The 19,978-nt window shown below is 46.3% G+C and overlaps 1 protein-coding gene across 3 annotated transcripts in view; it reads right to left on the reverse strand.

The window, feature by feature from the left end:
- Positions 1-1,398: 1,398 nt before the first annotated feature.
- The window catches only part of CALN1 (calneuron 1), a 135,022-nt gene continuing 116,442 nt past the window's right edge, over positions 1,399-19,978 (reverse strand). For all 3 annotated transcript variants that reach the window (XM_064467880.1, XM_064467882.1, XM_064467881.1), the window contains 2 exons: positions 15,415-15,568; positions 1,399-8,549 (listed from right to left, as the gene is read on the reverse strand). In XM_064467880.1, coding sequence (XP_064323950.1) covers positions 8,422-8,549; positions 15,415-15,568 — 282 coding nt within the window. In that variant the 3' untranslated portion in view covers positions 1,399-8,421. The remainder of the gene's footprint in view (positions 8,550-15,414; positions 15,569-19,978) is intronic.

Below are 19,978 nucleotides of genomic sequence, written 5' to 3' on the forward strand. Positions count from 1 at the left end.
GCAGAGAATTTCTTCAATTACTCATTTGTTCCTGCGACAAATATATAGGAATTTCTACAATACATTTGATTCATTCCTGTAATTAATTCAGGTTCATTCCTAAGCCATTCATTAAAATGCTCTCCAGTTACATAACTTAAGAGGTCAACTAGAGTGTACAGTATCTTTTTTTTAAACTATTAGATCACAAATTTTGTAAACATAAGTTTCCTGCAGCACTTGCTCTTCAGTGGTAATCCGTGCATAGACCATTGCTCATACCAGAAGCTGTGAAGATTCCAGGAATAAGGAGCAGGATCTGATCCACCAGGCTGTTGTCCAAGTGGTTGCAATTAATAAATAATGTGAGCCCGTGAAATGGAGTGTGATACATATCATTGTCTGGGGCAAACCACTCTTTTTTCAGAGTTTAAATGAAGGGATCAGAAGTGTTATTTTTGCAAAATTTGTCAGGTCCAGGGAAAGCATGACAGCTCCTTTCCAAACACAAGGTAGGGGTGGTATTCTCCCTATGGGCATGGTGGGAGCTTTGGGGGTGGCACTGGTTGTCCCAGCAGTCCTGACACTGTGACTTGGGTCCACCTGGGTGAAGGCAACTTGCCTACAGCAGCTGTTTCCTTTTAAGCTTTAATTTAGGCACCACTACAAGCAATCTGGGGGACAATCATTAACTTCATCCTCATCTTCTTCAGCCAAACTGCTTGCAGGACATGGTGGGCTGACAGCCTTGGAGAATGGTCTACAGGGAAATGAAGGGATCTTTGCTAAGGGAGCAGCTGCTCTTCAGAACACACAAGTGTAGTTCAGCCTCACAGAGCAGCTCTCGTGGTATGGAGCCTTGGCAGTAGAAGAGACAGCATTAAAACCTGTGGTCAACGTCTTCTTCCCAGCAGCAATGCACTGGACCCGAGCCCATCTGAGCTCAGAAACAGGCTCAGACTCTCTGGTAGGGATATGAAAAGGGGTTTTGAGTTTTTAAGCCGGTGCCATAAAAGAGCACGCGGCATGGTCTGACCTTTCTCTTTGAGATCTGTGTGTGGCGCCCACCAACCACACCAGTTGTGGCTTTGATTTCTACTTCCAGAGAAGGTAAATTCCTCTCCTTGGCACGCTGACGAGTCGTGTGCATCTGTGTCCTCTCTCAAAGCATTGATTGATCCCAGCTCTGAACAGCCAAGGCATCTATTCAGCCAGGAGCTCTTTCTGTAGTAACAGGATTTAAAATATGTAAATCTATTTTCAAAGCAAAATAAAAACCCCAAATGTTCATGTATCCCTCAGAAGGAAGAAAGGGTCTCTGTCCTAATATTTTATGCAAATCTAGCTTTTGCTCTTGTACTTGGGCATGAATAAATATCAATGAGTCCTCCAAAATGAGGAAAAAAAAGAAACTTCATCCCTCATCAAAAGAAAAAAACCTTTATTTCTATTGCATAAATAATGGTAAAATTAAAATCTTTTTATACAGATTATATATTTACAGTAGTGTTTGGTTAGAGGAAACAGCCGATACATATGGCATTCGGTTTTCCTTTATACACGTCTTTATACACTTGGGTAACTTGCAGTAACATAGGATTTGTTTAAGTTGCATGCCAAGTTAATTTATATTAGTATTTACAGTATTTTGTACAAAGGTTTTTGTTTTTGTTTTTGTTTTTTACCATTATGCTGCTGACTTTGTGAGTTGTCGTCTTTAATTGAAATGCCGTGTCTCTTGTTAACAAGCAAAAAATGGTCAGTTTAGCAATGAACTTGAAAATGGCTTGAAAAGAGTGAGGGGTGAAATGATGACAAAAAGGAGATGCACGTATTAGTGAAGAACTTCCTAGAGATGAATCAGGAGGCATTGATTACTTAGAACCTAGTATGGATTAAATGGCATCAGGATGGATTCTGGGCTTATTCCAGTTTAAGTCAATTAACTCTAATGAGTTACTTCTGATTTACCCTGGAGTCCATGAAGAACTTAATCTCTCTTCCACCCACCATCCCAATTAAAATCTGAGAGAACAGGAGCTGGTGCATGAAGCTGAAATAACTTTGGCTCCCCTGAAAGAGGTGGTAGGAAACGTAATACGGTCTCGGGTTGGTGCAATATGACTACAGAGGCATGTACTGGAAGATTGATGTCAAATGCAACCCCAGGGGCCTGATGCTGCAAACACATCAGCTGTATGGTTTGGGTTTACCAGGACTGCTTACTAGAGAGACAAGACATGCTTGAGTGCTGGTAGGGCCAGAGAGGTGGCTACTAGAGCAAGCTCAACAGCTTCAAATGGGTTGCTCATTGTTGGCTGATGAAGACAGAAGACCAGCTGATAAAAGAAAGTTGTAATATGGATCTCACCTAAGGCATTGTAAAAATAGCAGTGTTTGAAGCTGCTTATGACGCTGGCAAAGACCGGCCATGAACATCTGTAGAAAGTAATTATTTGGAAAATGGCAATTTCAGTTAGAAATGCTCTTCAAGGCTACAAAGTATTTTGGTCTGTCTTGACAAAATATTAAAAAAAAAATCCCCTATGGTATTTTCATCATCAGATTGTGAATTACCGATCTTAAGATCCAGATTATTTTGTCTCCTTTCTCCCTCTTCTCCTTGCTTCTGAGGCCAAACTTCTTTCCTAGTGAAGATGCCAAAGTGAAGCAGTTTTTCAGACTTTTGCCACTAGAGAGGACAGAGTGGAGTCCAATTCCAATTAAAATGTTGTCACATTTTCTGTCCATCTTGCTCTTGGTGAAGCTTCTACAGTTCCTAGAGCTGCCTAAAATGTCCTACTTGAACCAGAGTAAAACAAGATCCAGTCCTGACAACAACGAACAATATATGGAGATGAAAATGTTGTGAGCCTTTTCCTTTTCTGTGTTAAATTCTTGGGAAAGTAACAGGTTTTAAGTGATGCCAGGGAAATATAATTGCACTGTCAGAACACAGTACAGTAAAATAATAGATTGAAAACCAGCAAGTTCGGTACGTCTTCTTCTGTGGAATGTAAGCATGATTCAGAGCGAAGAAAAAAGATACTTCATCAGATTTTCATTTTAGAAGAGTTGGTTTTTCTTCTTTCAAATAATCATCCATAAAGCAGAAACTAAATAATTTATTACACAGTTGGATAAAATAGGGAACTTCATTCTTAGTGATCTTAATGTATTCCTCCTACTGCTTCTCTCCTTGCAGATCTAAGTCTGACTCGGGACTGTGCACCTCTCGCTTTTGTGCGATGACAGCCCTTTGCAGTGCTGCTTGCTCCATGCACGTGCTTGCAGTGTAGGGGGAGAGAGTCCGTCATGGAAAAAGCAGAGATTCTTCTTGTACCAGGTACCTTGCAAAGCAATGTGTCACCTGGAGCAGAGCCAGCACTGGTCCCTGGATGGCCATCACAGTCCTCTGGGTGTCCCAGGAGATGTTTTGGCCTTCTGCAGCAGGCAGAAAGATGCAGCGTGGTTTGGTGAAATAATATTCCTGTGCTTGCCATGGAAAAAAGTGTTTGCCAGTAGGTACTTTGCTCATCCAGGTCTGCCAGACTTCAGCCATCCAGCGGAGCATCCTTGGGAATGCTTCCTATCTTTTCTTGATTTGCTTGCTTGCTATTCTATTTCTTATGGGAGAAGGACCAAAAAAACCCCCATTTACTTGGCCCCAACTTAAAAAGATATGTACGTATCTTTTCTTTTACAAAGTTGCCAGAAGTCTCCCAAAATCAACCAACATCCAGCCCTACCAATGCACCATATCCAACATATGAGCTCCCAATAACCACTGAATAGGCCTTATGAAACCTCTCCACCAGATGATACCCAAATATTCCGCTCTAGCTCACCTGGGAGCAGAGGCAGGTGCTGGGTCTCCTACCACCTCCCACCCTTCTGCTCACAGATGACCCTTGTCCTGGGGTTCTGTGAGCACCTTCACCAGGACAGGGTGTCTGCTAACAGTAACTGGCATATTTGTGGGTACCCATTGAACATGAAAAATGATCACTTTTGCTTTTCAACTCTCTTTTATCCTGTATGGCCTCTAACAGCATGAGGACCAAACGCCCACTAACAAAAACCAATTTTTCCCAGTCTCCCACGCAATTTAATTCTTTAAATTTCTGTTGATATTGCTTCAATTAGAAATTACTTCTCAGTGGTGGACTCATCAAGTGGGTCAGGCCCCACTGAAGTCCTTAGGTGGCACAGCCTGTCGTGGGCAGGAGCTTGTGCCCCAGAGCCACTGCCACCAACATGGTGCACTTGTGCTGCCTGGTGACTCCTCAGCTGTGATTTTCTTCACAGATAACCTTATGGTATGGCTTTGGACCTGACAGGTAAGCAATGTTCCTCCAGCAGTTTTTGCTGGAATTAATTTCCCTATGGCTTCCGAAGTATTTCAGCGTGCCACGTGCCTGCCATTCCCTCCATTGGCTTCTCCAGGAGCAGAAAATCAGGATGTGCCTTCAAAGTTAAAGCCAATGGTTAAAGTCATAGTCAATGGTTATCAGTGATGCAGCCCAGTGCTCTGTGGGAGCAGTAACCCAAGTCCTTCCTACCAGAGGTCGATCCCTACATGAAGGACCTGCCCAAAGTGTCCTGAACAAGGACAGGACAGCCTGTGTTGAGCACTGCTTACGCTGCCCTGATTTCATTTGCTCCCAAACCAAACCAAAGCCTCTCTCAAGCTAAAATAATCATGTCCATCTCAAAGCCTTCCCTGCATGTCAATCTGTTTAATTGCTCACAATTTTGTGGCTAAGCCAGCAGAGTTGTCTTTGGGGTCCTCACAATTTTGCTAATAATTTGCTAATTCAAGAGCTGAAATGCTGTCCTGGGCTGCTGGGAGCTGTTTGTCCATCCTTGGTTTGGCTGGGAGCGTGTCTGCAATTGCTGCGCGTTGCTCCGACACGGTGGCACACATGTCACGAACAGCGAGGGTTGCCATAGCAATATCCTTTTCGTACAGAATTGCAGTGCTGAAAAGACACTTAAATTCTCATGTAACTGGCAAGAGCATAAGTTTAGTGCTTTTTCTGACAGCTCTACCTAGCACTGCTGCAGTCTGGGCATTTTTTAAAGTATGTTAATTAACACTTAAATAGTTTTTTTTTTCTTGAAGTATGGGGTGTGGGTTTTTTTTTTTATTTTTATTTCTTTGATTCTTCTACTTTCTTCCCCCTAAGATTTTGCCATCAGGTTCCAATCAGAATTTTACTGCTCTATTTTTACTTACTGTCTGTAAAAGCAACAAAACCCCCCCTTTTTTTGACTTGTTGTGTGGAAGGAAAAAAAAAAGCTAAATGGATATTACATAAATAGGGCCAGGGAGGCAGGTAAGAGACACAGGTCCAGTGCTGCTGGCTGGGAAGGCTGGGAAGGTGTCGGTAGGAAGGTTGTGGGGAGAGGAAAGGATGAAATGGCTCGGCCTGCTCCCTCCTGCATTGCCACTAGCTACCAGAAGAGCCTGACTGATTAAGGAAGGGATCTCTTCAAGATGGCTTTAGGTGGAGAAAGGCCGTTCTAGGAAGGAATAAGAGACCTCTGGCAAGACATGACACTGAGTCGCAATGGATAAATTGGGTTCCCTACAGAAAAAGCAAACCCACTGCCGCCCCCAATCCTGTACCCAGTAAAATCAGTGGGGAGTTTTGCAATGAACTCTACTGACACCAGGCTATGGCTTTTACTGATATATTAAGTATAGGTTTGGTTTTATGAATGGAGCTTCAAGGTGAAGAATTGTATTGAAAAATGACTGTATTTACAAAGGTTTTTATGGCGCATGCATGTAGAAATTATGGAGCCTTCCAGAAGGCTTAAAGGAATGCAAAAGATCATCTTGCCCGTAAGGTAGCTGTTATAGTTGAAGTCTGCCTGGTATTAGCTGTCAAGTGAGAACAATGCGGAGAAATGCCTGGTCTATGTGTTTTAGCTTGTGTTTCTGGGCTCAGCAAAGAGGCACCACTCTGCCCCATGTTTCTGCTGTTGCTGAGCAGGGCTCATGGGTTGGCTTCCACCTCTCCATCTCCATCTCCATCTGCCCCTGCTGCCCGTGTTCATTCCCACACAGTCCCGGGGGAAAAAATAAGTATTACTCAGTGGCAAGTGATATTTAGACTCTTTTTTTCTGCCATTGCCACATTTTCACATAGCCCTGAGACCTAAAAATGTGGATGACAGTTTCCTTAAAATAATCTCAGAGCTCATTATCTGTAATGTCCACTGCAGCAAGAGCTGGGAGCGTGCCTTGGCTCCCCAGCGGTGTGAATCTCGCACTCAGAGCCTGCCTGAGATTTTTCTACCGTTGGATTGAAGTCTGCTGCTGCCCTATAGCAAACATAAATCTCTCCATCTTCTGGGAGAGACAGCAATTTTTTGCGGAATATTTTGCAGTTGACCTCTATTAGTCACAGCAGAACAGAAATACAGTGTGTATTTGTGAAAGGCAGAAAAAAGTAACTCAGCTGCTCTGGAAAAGATGGATGTTGTCTTTGATGATGGAGGGGAGGCACCAGGCAAATGGCAATGATGTGGAGGTGGGCGACTGAGACACAAACATAAAGGCAAAATCCAAAGCGGTGACATGAGTTTAAAGGGGTGATGGGAGACGGAAAAATGAGAAGCAGATTTTTTAAATTAGGCTACTAAAAAATACAGGTTAAATGTTATCAGTTGAACTTGTAATCAAAGAAAGACCTGAAACGAGTCTTTGGGACACATCCAGGCTTAAGTTGATGGCTGCTGTGTAGGATGAGGGAAGCCTGTGGTTTGCAATCCCTTGGGGAGCCGTCCTGCTCCCCTCTCATGACATAGGAAACACTTGCAGGAGCAAGGCCTTGCTGTTCCTTGGTGTTTCTGGAACTCGCCCATGCGGCATCACGAAGCCACCACAACTCCAATGCCCGGGTGCCTCCGTGGACCTCCCTGGGAGTGCTCCCCACGCTGGCTCCATGAGCACTGGCTGGGAAACTTCTCCCATGAGGGCGAGGAAACCAGATCTCACCTGGGGTGACACATACGTGCAGAGCTCATCCGAAAGTAAATGCAAGGCTTTGTGTCAAGTTTAAAAGGAAAAATGCTTTCTGATGTAATCCTGGCTCCAGGCTTGCCCAGGCTTTGTGCTTTCCATGGGACGTGTTGTGTCTCTAGTCTGCATCACTCCATCTTCTTGCTGCTCATTAAAATCTCTTCCAGGAAAAACAACTAACACTTGCAAGATCTGAAAATCTGACGCACTACGTAACATATGGCAGTAGGCTCTAGTTTGATTCCTCCTTCTCTCGCTGCAGTCTGCTTTTCAGCTAGCCACCTTTGGAGCCTGCCCATGGGGTGGTGGTGCTGATGGCAGGATGGCTCCTGGGACCAGAGCAGCTGGCTGGTCAAAACCACACACTACCATGTAGGCGAAAATACAACCTCTCCCACGAGAAGGTGTCTGACAGCGAAGTTTCACTTCAGATTACAACCAGGGCACATTAATAAATAAATAAATATAAATTGTGCAGGCAAGGAGAGGGGAGGAAAGCTTTTTCTAAGCTTTCCTCATTATTTTCATCTCAAATAAGGTTATTGAAGACCAATATAGAAGGGCAAAACTACTGGAAAACGAATGTTGTTGAATACGCAGACGGGACCAAATAGAGTGAGTTTTAGTTGGCGCTGGTGGTTGCAGAGTTGGTTGGAAGACTGCACAAATCTCAGAAATGCCCATATGTGAAAATGGGTGGTGCTTCTCAAGCCCTGATTCACGGTTGGGAAAAAATGGCGAATGGACTCATGCTACCCCACAGTCTTGTGCCAAAGGTGGCGTTTACGAAGCAAAAATAGAAATTTTGTATGACGCTGGCAAATTCTCCTCTTTTTTACTCTGAAAATACTGTACAAGGATCTCTAGCTCCCCTCTAATGCCGTAAACGCAAAGGCATGGTCATAAGGGAAAAAGAAGGTGAAGCTGGAGTACATGAAATAAAACAAACAGAACTTGCTTCTGGCAATGCTACGATCAACTTCCTGGGAATGTGGGCCCAGCGGAGAGCTATGCGGAATAGTCAGTCGGCCCCTAGATTAAAAGGCAGCCCCGCTGCAGCGAGTCATGAGGCTGCGCTTCCTTAAAACTGCAAAACAGGCTCCTGGATGAAAGTTTCTTCCAAGTTACCATTGCTGTTTTGAAGCAATAATTCGGGACTCCTGTATATTTTTTTTTTATTGCATTAGGAAACAAAACCTTTAAAGCATTAAGACAGCCCTTTTATGTCCCTGCCAAAGGATGTAGTTGATTCACAAGACACATTACGCTGCTGGCCTCAGGCTCCTTGTCGAATGGTGCTTTATCTGCCCGCCTCTGTCTCTTTGCCGTGTGAGAGTCGGTTCGGGGGAAGTTCACCCGGTGGCATGCGCATGCATGGTCAGTTTGGGTCACAGTGTCATGGTGAGAGGCTACTCCATGCCGCTTCGCAGGATCTGGTTGGCTGCAATCAACATCACACTTATAATAAAGGCCATGGCAAACGCGCAGATAAGGCTCTTTCGTACGCAGGTCTGTCTGTTCTGCTTCTGGGCGTGCACTGCAGGGGAGACAGGGGAAAGATGAGATGTTTGGCCAAAGTAATGTTTTTGCTTTCCACCAGGATCAGCTGGGCTCAGAAATCCTCCTTCGCCTCTGATGGTTACCCTGGCATAACCCTCTAGCCCACACCTCCGAGATCCCCTGCGCCAGGCAAGTCTTACCTGTCCCTGCTGGGACATTTCCACATAATCCACCTTACCTTTCATTGCTTCCAAACCAACATTCCTAATAAACAACCCTCTCATACCGCAGGAAGCCCTTTCTCTGGCGTCTTGGCTTTTAAACCCTTCAAATGCTTGCAGGTGTGTTTTGGTTTATCTGTGTATTTCTTTTAAGCTCTTTATTAAGTTCTCTCTAAAGTTCTTGAATATTGGTCTTCTGTGAGTCCCTTAGACTCATCCCAGCCAACTGGGAATGAGCAGACATTCAAGATGTGCTCCCTGACAACACTTAAAAACTCACTGTGATAGTTCTAATGAATATGCACAGGGCGTTAGTGATTTTTCCAAACTACCTTTAAGTTTTCTGTGCCTAAGCAAAATCAGACTTATTAAGAACCTTTTCAAAGGGATGCTTGCAGAATTATTGTCAAAAGAGGTGAGAGTCATTTCTGGCAGTTAAAATGCAGACAGAGTTGGGATTTTTAGCATTTGACTTATTTTATTTAATTTTAATTATTTTTTTTAAGTTCATCAACAAGGATTCATGCTGTGACTTGCTAAATCCGGTTCCCGTCTCGGTCTCAGCCTTCCTATTTATGAATATAAAAAACAATATGTGGTACTGGGGTACTGTGATGATTAATCTGTTTGAAAAAGCTTTGAAGGTCTCCTGAGATAATCACAGCAAGCTGGCAGGTCCTCATGCACCGGCTGAATAGTTCTGCGCTGCTGCTATGGGCAGTAACGCCTGGCCTTGTTTTGGCCTGAGAAGGGAGGTACCCATCGCCTTTTTCTACTGGACAGACTTGGGACAATGGAAGACTTTCAGACAGCTCAGAATTACAATAAACCTAAAATGCCACTAGGGTCCAAGTGCCCATGTTTGGAAAAGTCCAGGAGAATGTTTTTAGAATATATGGAAAAAAACCTTGTTCTGATCCAGGCTTGAACCTTGTCTCAGGGAGAGTGGGGAGCGTTGGATGCTGCATTTGAACACTTGTTTCATCCCCCACTTACCTCCTCTGGCCAGGAATTAGCAGTGCCTGTGTCCTAATCTCAGCTCCCATGTGGTCCCCCAGCATCGGCCCAGCGCCGGGGGCACAAGCAGCCCTCACTAGTCAGCTCTTTGAGCCAGAGCACCCAGGGCAGGGGAACACTGCGCTACCGGCGCTCCGAGGGACTTGCTATATTCTGTGCAGAAAGTGAAATTCCCCTGACAGCAGCTGTCCTAAATTACCTGCTTTCTGCTTGCACTCCTTGATTCCTTCGCTCGCTTTTACAAAGCACATAGAATCAATACTGTGGTGCCTTGGTTTTGTGCATGATGCTCTGGCGCTTTGAAAAGCTTGTTAAATTGAAGCTTTAGTTATTTCTTTATTTATTTTTCTATTATTTCTGTACTTTGACAACACTCCCAGCCAGCAGACAGAACAGTGACGTGAGCCATCAGTCAGCGTTGCTGTTCAGTGAGGGGCTCTGATGCTGATTGCAGTGACGGGGAGCAGCAGTCAAAGACTGGCCGAGGCTTTTTGTGGTGGCAACTCTCCTTTTCAAAGGGAGAGAGTAAAACTTGCTCAGTGTTTCTTGCAGAAGTGTTCCTGAATGGAACTATAGTCTTCTGTCATCAAGTGAAAACAGGGTTTTAGAGCAGCAGAATCCAGGTAAGTCATTGTTATTGTTCTTTACCAACTGAAGGTGCACCAAATAACCAAGTAACCTACCGAATGACTTCAGAAGAAAGGGGAAAGTTCTGTGCTGAAATGTAGAGGTGTTGAGACCCACGGAGACCCTCCTGCTGGTTTTTGGGGCTCAGCAGGAATTACTCCAGCGAGAAGATGAGTATTACAGTTCCTCTGCCCCCTCGCCATCCACAGGGAGACAAAGAAGGCAAAATTACTGACTTTCTTCACTGTGAACAAGACGATGTGCTGCCCTGTGAATTACCCTCTTAAATATGAAGCCTGTCCCTGGTAACTGGTGAGCTTTTGCCCTCAGTTGTCTCCTTTCTCCAAATTCATAGATCCTTTCCTGAGCATGGCATCTGTGCTTTTTCCTGCTGGCTTCCATAGCTGGCATTGTTGCACTGCTTGGATGCTCAGTCTGTTTTGCATTTAGTTGCCAGCAGGAGTTTTTAATACCCATGGGACACGCAGGAGTCTGGACGTGAGCTGGTTCGTTGAACATGGTCAGAACCTGAAGCTCCTCCGGAGATGCCCCAGCCCCTTCTTAGTGGGGAGAGCAACCCCCAGGCTAGCCAATGTAAATGAGATCTCCAGAAGCAAAGGCAAATCGAGGCTGGGACATCCTTCATCTTCTCAACATGCAGAGAACGTGCTGGCAAGGAGGACCCACCACGGTGTCACTAGGCAGCAGAGACAGAGCTACTGTTGCTATAACTTCTCCACCAGGACACGGGGTTAATCGGTCCAACCCATTTCAGGGTGCATCAGTCCACTGGCTGTGGCTGCCAGGCTGGTCATGATGCCCACGGTGCGTTTGAGGTGGTCAGGGTAAGTGGTGAGCGCCTTCTCGCTTGCGGAAAAAGGCTTGCTAACATGAATAGCTGCAGTGTGTTTATAGTGTCTTCTGTCATAACCCTGCCAAAGGTGAGTGATATTGGCTTTCTCTGGGTAGATGGAGTTATTTTCATTTTAAGGGTTCAGTTTTCATTCCCAAGCCCTTAGCTGAGCAGTGGATGTTCCTAGCGCTTGCCTGGGGTGGGGAGCAGGGAGGGGAGCTGTGCCTGCTCTTGTACACCCAGTTAGCCTGAGTATCGGGGCTGAGGACGAAACACCCGTGGCAGACAGCACCAGTCACCGTAACCAGCTGGCACTCTTGTTTGCCACAAGCCTAATGTCGTGAACGTTTGGATAAAGGGAACTGCCAGAGAAATGATTTTTGTACTACAAATTTTTGTTAGTACAATGTCACGGCAAACAGTTGTCATTTTCTTGTGTCGCTTCTCATAAAAACACGCACTCGGCTCTCAGCTTTGTTATCCTGCCCTAAGCATTAATAAAAATTGAAAGAAAGGCTGAAGACATAACTGTGACTCCCTTCTGGTTGTGTTCTTTATCGGCAGGGCTGGTGTGGGCTGCTTGTACTGAGGAGTTGGGCATTTTCATTGCTTTTCTCTTCGTCAGGAATAAGGCAAATGAAAACCCCTAGAAATGCGTAGGAGGGAAAGTTGTAATGTAAGCCTAGATCTGACATCTTGCAAATGACTCTCATGTTCAGAGTGAACGGAACAAAATCCTGGACTTCTCCGTGACCATAATGTGAATATTGTGTTTGGTTTAAATCCTGTGTGTGGTTCTGTGTGTAGATGAGTGTGGGAGAGAGATAAGGTAAATTGTCCATGTTGATATAGGAAGAATATTACATAGTTGTGAAGACCTTATTATGACAAGAAGCCAAAATAGAAAACTTGTAAGAACAGCAGAAATTTGTACATATTTGTGCCGATGGCGATGTGTCCCGTACAGGGCTCTTTAGCATCTAGCTGGGCTGAGCCAGCCAGCCCCAGGTGTGGAGAAGGGCGATGCCTCTGGCCACAGGATAGAGAAGGGTTTCGGGGCTTCTCTTTGATGGTGAGGTGGCAGTGAGTGGAGATCCCCATTTCAGCAAGGTACTACTGAAAGTATCTATGTCTCTTCCCTTAGGACCCATTCCCAAATCTCAGTGATAACCATCAGGGCTCATCTTGGCTTCATTCCTACCCATGATTAAAGGCATTTCTATGGGGTGGACAAAATGTACATTAATATAGATGTAAGCCTGTAAGCTAGTCCCTTTAGGCTACCTTTACAGTTAAAAGAAAGAGTTGCTTTTTAAGGTGCAATTCATCCGATCCCAAGGTAGCACCTAAAATAAGCTTGAGGAATTATACCCAAAAAGCATCTCCTTCACTCCACTAATTAAGAAGCGAGTAAAGGGTGGCTGGCTGGCTTACACAGAGACACTTCTGTACAGCCATTTAAAGCTAAGCAGAGATGCTATCCAGCCTTCATGACAGCTCTCCCTCGGTGCCATTCGCCCATGCCATGAGGCCCTATAATTCCTGCTTTTGAGCCCTGTAGGGATCTTAGTCTTTGGGAAATGGAAACACCGGGGCACAAGTAGGTCATTCAGGTAATGTCATGTCCAGCCCAGAGTGCTGCAGGGACAGAGCCTACTCTCAGCCTGCCTTTCCTGGGAGAAAAGCTCATGTCAGAGCTGCCATGGACAAGAACTGTCCCCTTCCTTTGGGACCTGAAGCAAAACTTTGCATCGTTGTTGACAGCGTTCAGTTGATCTTTATTCTCTGATGGATTTGTGCGTGTGTGTGTGTGTATTTCTAACAACATCTAAAAAAGGGTCTGTTTTGCTTCTAGGTTCTGCCTAGCACCAGAAATGCCAACATCCCACGAGAAAAGCTGTTCTTGCTGTACTTTTGGAAGCTGGGACTTCCAAAATGAGATGCTGAGCATTTAGGTTTTCGGACCCTTTTTTTATTTTTTGGTGACTGGGATAGTTCACCCAAGCGCTGAAGCTGAAAGAAGCCTGCATGCCTCTCGCTGTGGTGACAGCTGGCGCATGTCTCCACTGAATCAGCAGGTCAGTGGGGACTAACAACTCCATTCATGTAAGTAAGCAGCTCTTCCTCCCTGCCGCTCTCCAGGAGGAACAAAAAAAAATGTGGCTTGGCTTGATTCGAAGAATGTTGCTGCTTGCCTTCCTCCTGCAGGCTTTTTAAAATTCAGCTGTGCTCTTCTACATCTTTTCTGCAGTATTTGGCAGAGGGTGAGTGTGCTGTATATAGCTTCTGAATCCTATTAATTAGCCAGGCTAAGAGTTGCACTAATATTTTCATCTTTTGCTTTGCTTTAACGACACTTCAGCGTCTCTGCGTGGTGTCCTTTCAGAGGCTATTTGACCCCTCAGAGTATCAGGATTTCCTCCAAAATGGCCTATATAAAGTGGCATTGCTGTGAGTGGGAAAGCACAGTAGCTCTCCCCAGGTGATGTGCACAAACCCCGAGATTCTCTGTAGGTATCTCCCCGGACTTTTCTGCATTATTTGTGTCTGTTTAGTTGTTCCAACCAGCAATGCTTCCGAGCAGCACATGTTCCTCTAGCCAAGAAAATCCTTCTCCCAAGGTGACTTAAAATGGGGAATGTTATCTCCATCCATTTGCAGCACAGACTGGCATCCACCTGGCTGGAGAGCAGCTCCGTGGGAAGGGACCTGGGGGTCCTGGTGGGGAGAAGCTCAACGTGAGCCAACAGTGGCTGCTGCGGCCAAGAAGGCCAACAGGGTGCTGGGCTGCATCAAAAAGGGCATCGCCAGCAGAGAGAAAGAAGTCATCATCCCGCTCTACTCAGCGCTGGTCAGGCCACCCCTGGAGCGCTGTGTGCAGTTCTGGTCCCCGCTGTACAAAAAGGATGTGGCCAGGCTGGAAGGGGCCCAGAGAAGGGCCACCAGGATGATCAGAGGACTGGGAAGCTGCCATACGAGGATGGGCTGGGAGAGCTGGGTTTGTTCAGCCTTGAGAAAAGGAGGCTCAGAGGGGATCTCATCACCACGTACCAGTACTTAAGGGGCAGCTACAAGGAGGATGGAGACTCCCTTTTTACATGGAGTCCCATGGAGAGGACAAGGGGGATGGACACAAGTTGCTCTTGGGGAGATTCCGACTGGACACGAGAGGGAAGTTTTTCACAGTGAGGACAATCACCATTGGAATGATCTCCCCAGGGAAGGGGTTGACCCGGCCATGTTGGACACCTTCAAGAGTCGTCTGGGCAGGGTGCTGGGCCGTCTTGTCTAGGCTGGGCTCTTCCCAGAAAGGTTGGACTAGACGATCCCTGAGGTCCCTTCCAACCTGGGATTCTGTGATTCTGTGATTATCTCCATGCAAAGTGCAAAATCCACTGTTAAAGTTGAGGTTGTGTCTGGTCCCAGCTGCTGATCACTTACTCAGTGGTCTTGTGGCACTGCTGAGAGGATGCTGTGTTAAGCAACAGCTGCCGAAGCAACACGTTTCCCTTTCTCTAGCTACCTCTGAGGATTGCTTAGACCTTGATCTTGCAGACACGCTCACATGTGTTGAAACGAGCTGTCCCGAGGTGTAGCATATTGCAGCTCTACAGCCATGGTCCCGACAGCACCAAACAAGAGGTGTGCGGGGCAGCAGGGTGCAGATGCACTGTCTCTGCTTGCTGCTGGTGTTTCAATGCAGAGAGAGGACTCTCCTCAGCTGTCCCCTGTAAGCTCAGAGCAGAAGATGTTTTCTGTTTGTGGAAAGACAACAGAAAACTGGTGGACCCTAACGGAGCAGGACCTAGTGCCAATAAAATCTTTCCATGATAGGCTGAGAGAGATATGTATATTTCTGTAAGGAAATTCAGTCTGTGTTAGACACTGACCTCAGCATGGGCTGCACATCCATCTGCCTGAATCCCACCAGAAAAAGGAAGGCCATAAGGCAAAGCACACACTAGTTCATCCCCTTGCCTGAAACAGGATCAGCTTTACTTAGACCACATGGAAGAAGGCTAATGGCAGCTCTTGATCTCTTTAAGTGTGTCATTGCTACTTTCTCTAAAATAACTCCATGCTAACTCCGTGCTTGCCCACTGCATGCCATGGATCAGACCGAGTTTTACAGACAAAGCAGGAAGAGAAAAATGGTGCAGAAACACAGAAACTTTCTCTCTTACCTTCAAACTCTGTTTGGCAGTTGCCAGAGTTTTCATTTAAACTCTCCTCTTCATTGATAATGATGTTTTCGATGTCCTTCATCGTTAAGTGGTCCCGGAAGGCATGGTAGAGGATGTGTTTCAGCTCTTCCAGTGTTATCCTCTGCATGTCGAACTGTGGGAAGAGAGCCAAGTTAGACTCAGCCACTGGTAACAAGCATAGTACTAGGAGGAAGACAGGCATGTGGGCACGACGCAGTTCCCTACTTGTGTTTTTTTTTCAACCTCATTTCAACATCTCAATATAACTTTGCAAATTTTGCTCTTTTGGATTCATTTATCACTAACAGCGTGAATATTGGCAAGGGATGTTGTTACAGCTCTTGCCAGCTTATTTAATGCTGGTAGGGCAGTACAGGAACACAGCCCTATGCGAGGGATGGTCTTCCAGGCTGGAGATGCAGCAATCCTGGCCATCTCAACAGGGATAAAACCCCAAGAGACTTCTCTGGCAGCTCTTACACCTTGGCACGAGCCACAGCCTTGAACCCGTCCCCTTTTTCCTTCTAATTCTCCAGTTGTGTCTGCGTGGTGAGCACAAGCAGAGAACATTTCCCTCTTAGCTGACTTCTGCTGTAGATCCAGTAGGTAAATGTTCTTACACACACCAGATATTAGAACAGATGGTTCCTGCAGAATATGTAGAAATGAACGTATTCCAGCAGAGGAACTTTGCACATGTGTAAAGTTTGTGGTATTAATATCAGCTAATGCTATAGAAGAGCGAGCATTCATACTGCCTGACTTGCAGTGCCAGGTGAGGAGACCATTCTCTCTGAGTCATCTGTGCAGTCAATAAAGAAGGATGGAAATGCTCCGAGTCACCCCGAGTCTCCCCCTGTGCTGCAGATGATCAACCTGTGAACAGCGCCTTGAATTCTCAGGCCTTACAACCCAAAACAGAGGCTTGCCTACAGCAACCAGTGAGCACCAGGACTTGTACACCCTCTTCTAAACTACCCACTTTCGAGAAACCTCAGAAAGGCCAAACAACTCTGGCTTAACGCTGTAGTGGAGGAAAGGCAACGCAAACTTGTGCCTGCTTCTGCAACTGAGAGCGTGTGATCAGATCGCATAGCTGGCATTTTGGAAATAATGCAGCAAGAAATTCCCACTCCTTTCCCCCCAGCCTGATAAGGACAGGACAAACCTTATCAGTTCTGAGCTGCTAGGGGTGTTATCTAAGGTCATCGTCCCTGGCCACGGCTGTGCACCTCATCACACGGATGCAAAATCATTAATCCTCAAAGTAGTTAACTAAGAAAAATAAATGCACTTTGATTAGATCTGGACTCTGAAATATTTATGTGTCTCTGTGTGTGTATCAGCAGACTTGCACACATACATATATATTTATTCCTCTATCCTTAGAAGTGCTGATTTCTACAATTCTATTTATTTGTTTATTTCCTGCAACAATCAAAAACCTGGTGCAGAAAATCTGCAGAAAAGTGGACAGTAGGGGCAACAGCCGAAGTTCTTGGATTTGCCCCAGAGGAGTTATCCGAAAAGCAAGTCTGGTGGTTTTGCTGCTGTCCTTGTTCCTCAGGGGTTCTTCATTCATGCTGCGCAGCTAAAAATAGCGAGCGCACAATTGTCACCAGTGGCTCCTGGTTGCACAGTTCAAAGCTGGATTGTAAATCCCCCCAGCATTTAGTCACAAATTTCCAGCCTGCTTTGTTGCCCATGAGGAAATCTCGCTGTCCGTATTCTGCTTTCTTTATGGTTAAAAGAGCAAGTAAAATTGAGCAGCTGTGTACTTCACAACCAGCATGATTATAAAAAGCGTTTCTCTTGGCAACTAGAGGTGTGGAAATGGGGGTTAATTCATATGGTTGCCTTTTAGGAGTGTCAGGATGTGTTGTTAGTGGGGGTTCACAGGGTGCCTTGAGGCTGTGCAGGGTTTGCAGCCCTCCCAGTCGTCTTCCTGCAGCGCTGGTTACACACCAGTGCCATGAAGGTAAAATGATTTCTCACCTACCGCCAACCCTGCATTCCTCTGGGGTCTTTGTCCTGGGGAAATTCAAACCTGAACTTGAGCCCCAGCATTTTCCTGATCCACCCATATGCCAAACCTGTAACTTCATCCTAATGGTCACGGCATATAAACAGAAGCAACCCATCTGCACGTGGTTACCCCATCCCGTCTCATCAGGGTGTGATGTTCTACCTGTGTTGGAGTTTTCTTCCTGTTCTTGGCTCAGGGACGGTTCTTTGAGGCCAATACAAACCTTTTTGCTGTAGTTTATGGGTTGGTTTTTTCCCCTTTCAGGGAACAGTCTTTCTAGAAGCTGTCCAAAACCTGTGTTCACCCATCACCAGATGGATCTCACCCCTGTGGGTGCTTCACAGCCCAGAAGAGTGTCTCTAAGACCTGCTCTTTACTTTTTTTAATATATCTGCAGAGATATGTGAGCCTCCTTAAGACTGACATACTGGGAGTGCCCACAGAGTTCACATGGGTAGGGTACCTGAGGATAAGGGACTTCCACTATGCTGCATGCATCCTGTCCTTGTGGAGAGTAAAAGATGACTGAACGCTTCAGGATCTGCCTCACTATGTCCCAAGATGACTGTGATGGAAGAGCAACATCTCTGGATCAGCCCCCCCGTCCCTTCACGTTTGCCTCCAGAATTACAGGTGTGAAACTCTCCTAAGGACACACCATTGCCTATCTTGACATACATATGCTACGCCTTTCCTCTCGCTCTTAGGAGTCTTTGCTGGTCTCCCTTTTGTACCAGCATTGCCACTAACAAGCTTTTGCAGAGTCTACTGTGATGTTACCTGTGCCTTTGCTTCAAACTACCTGGATACACAACCAAGGTTATCACAGAATCTTAACAATGTGGAAACATTAATGACCTGTGGGTTTTGGGTCTTCCTGTACCAGTTTATTTATCTAGCGGGAAATAATTGTTCTCTTGACAAATATGCATCTGTTGCTGAATCTCCAGCTCCTGCTTTTAAGCTTTAGGCTAATATAGGGAGAAATTATTTTTTGATTGTTCTGTTGTCATTTTGCCTTTTAGGAAGAGGAACCATCTCAGATGGGGTTCAAAATCACCCCATTGGATCATGTAGTGAGTGTTTGGCCTGTTGTCAAGCACATGGTCATTGCTCCTGCTTTGCCCTACGGTGCAGTACTTTCATGCAGGAGGCATGTCCTCCATTCGATATGTATCAGCACAGCAGTGTGTCCAGAATGGGCTCAAGCTTGGTGCAGCCAGAGACAAGACTTAGCGTTGGGCTTCGGTTTCCAGGTAATTTCTTCTATTATCATAGCTCTTCAATGTGGCAGTTTCCGTGGTTCACTTTTCAATTACTCTGGCTTTTTATTGTTGTAATGACAGTAACCAGGGAGCAACTCTTAACTTTTATTAGCTCTGCTGAGAGGAAAACTCTGATTTTTGCAAGCTGAGAACTTTCTATAGGGTTTATAATTAGAAATAATCAACGATGCTTCTTCTAAACCAGTGCTCTTGGAAAACAGAATCCCAGAATCCCAGACTGGTGGGGGTTGGGAGGGACCTCTGGACCTCACCCCATCCCACCCCTGCTTGAGCAGGCACCCCCAGAGCAGGGGCACAGGGCCGCGTCCAGGCGGGGGGTGAATGTCCCCAGGGAAGGGACCCCACAGCCTCTCTGGGCAGCCTGTGCCCCTGCTCTGGCACCCGCACAGGGAAGGGGTTTGTCCTCATGTTCAGGTGGAACTTCCCGTGTTCCAGCTTGTGCCCGTGGCCCCTTGGCCTGGCGTTGGGCACCACTGAAAAGAGCCCGGCCCCATCGTCCTGACACCCACCCTTTAGGTATTTAAAGGTATTTATGACATCCCCCCTCAGCCTTCTCTTGTCCGGGCTGAACAAGCCCAGGTCTCTCAGCCTTTCCTCACAAGGGAGATGCTCCAGTCCCCTGACCACCTTCGTACCTCTCCGCTGGACTTGCTCGAGCAGTTCCATGTCCTTAATTTGGGAGGCCCAGAACTGGACACAGCACTCCAAGTGGTCTCACCAGGGCAGAGTAGAGCGGGATGATAACCTCCCTTGATCTGCTGGCCACAATCCTTTTACTGCACCCCAGAATATTGTTGGCCGCCTTGGCCACAAGGGCCCGGTGCTGGCTCATGATCAACTTGTCCACCAGCACTCCCAGGTCCTTCTCAGCAGAGCCGCTCTCCAGCAGGTCCCCCCCAGCCTGTGCTGGTGCAGGGGGTTGTTCCTCCCCAGGGGCAGGACCTGGCACTTGCTCTTGTTGAATTCCCTGAGGTTCCCCTGGGCCCAGCTCTCCAGTCTGCCCAGCTCTCGCTGGGTGGCAGCACAGCCTTCGGGTGTATCAGCCGCTCCTCCCAGCTTGGTATCATCAGTGAACTTGCTGAGGTTACACCCTGTGCCATCATCCAGGAAACTGAGGAATATGCTGAACAGGACTGGACCCAGCACAGACCCCTGGGGAACACCACGAGTGACAGCCAGACTCTGCCCCGTTTATCATGACCCTCTGAGCTCTGTTGTTGAGCCAGTTCTC

Source organism: Phalacrocorax carbo, chromosome 17 (genome assembly GCF_963921805.1).
Source record: "Phalacrocorax carbo chromosome 17, bPhaCar2.1, whole genome shotgun sequence".
Taxonomy (NCBI): Eukaryota; Metazoa; Chordata; class Aves; order Suliformes; family Phalacrocoracidae; genus Phalacrocorax; species Phalacrocorax carbo.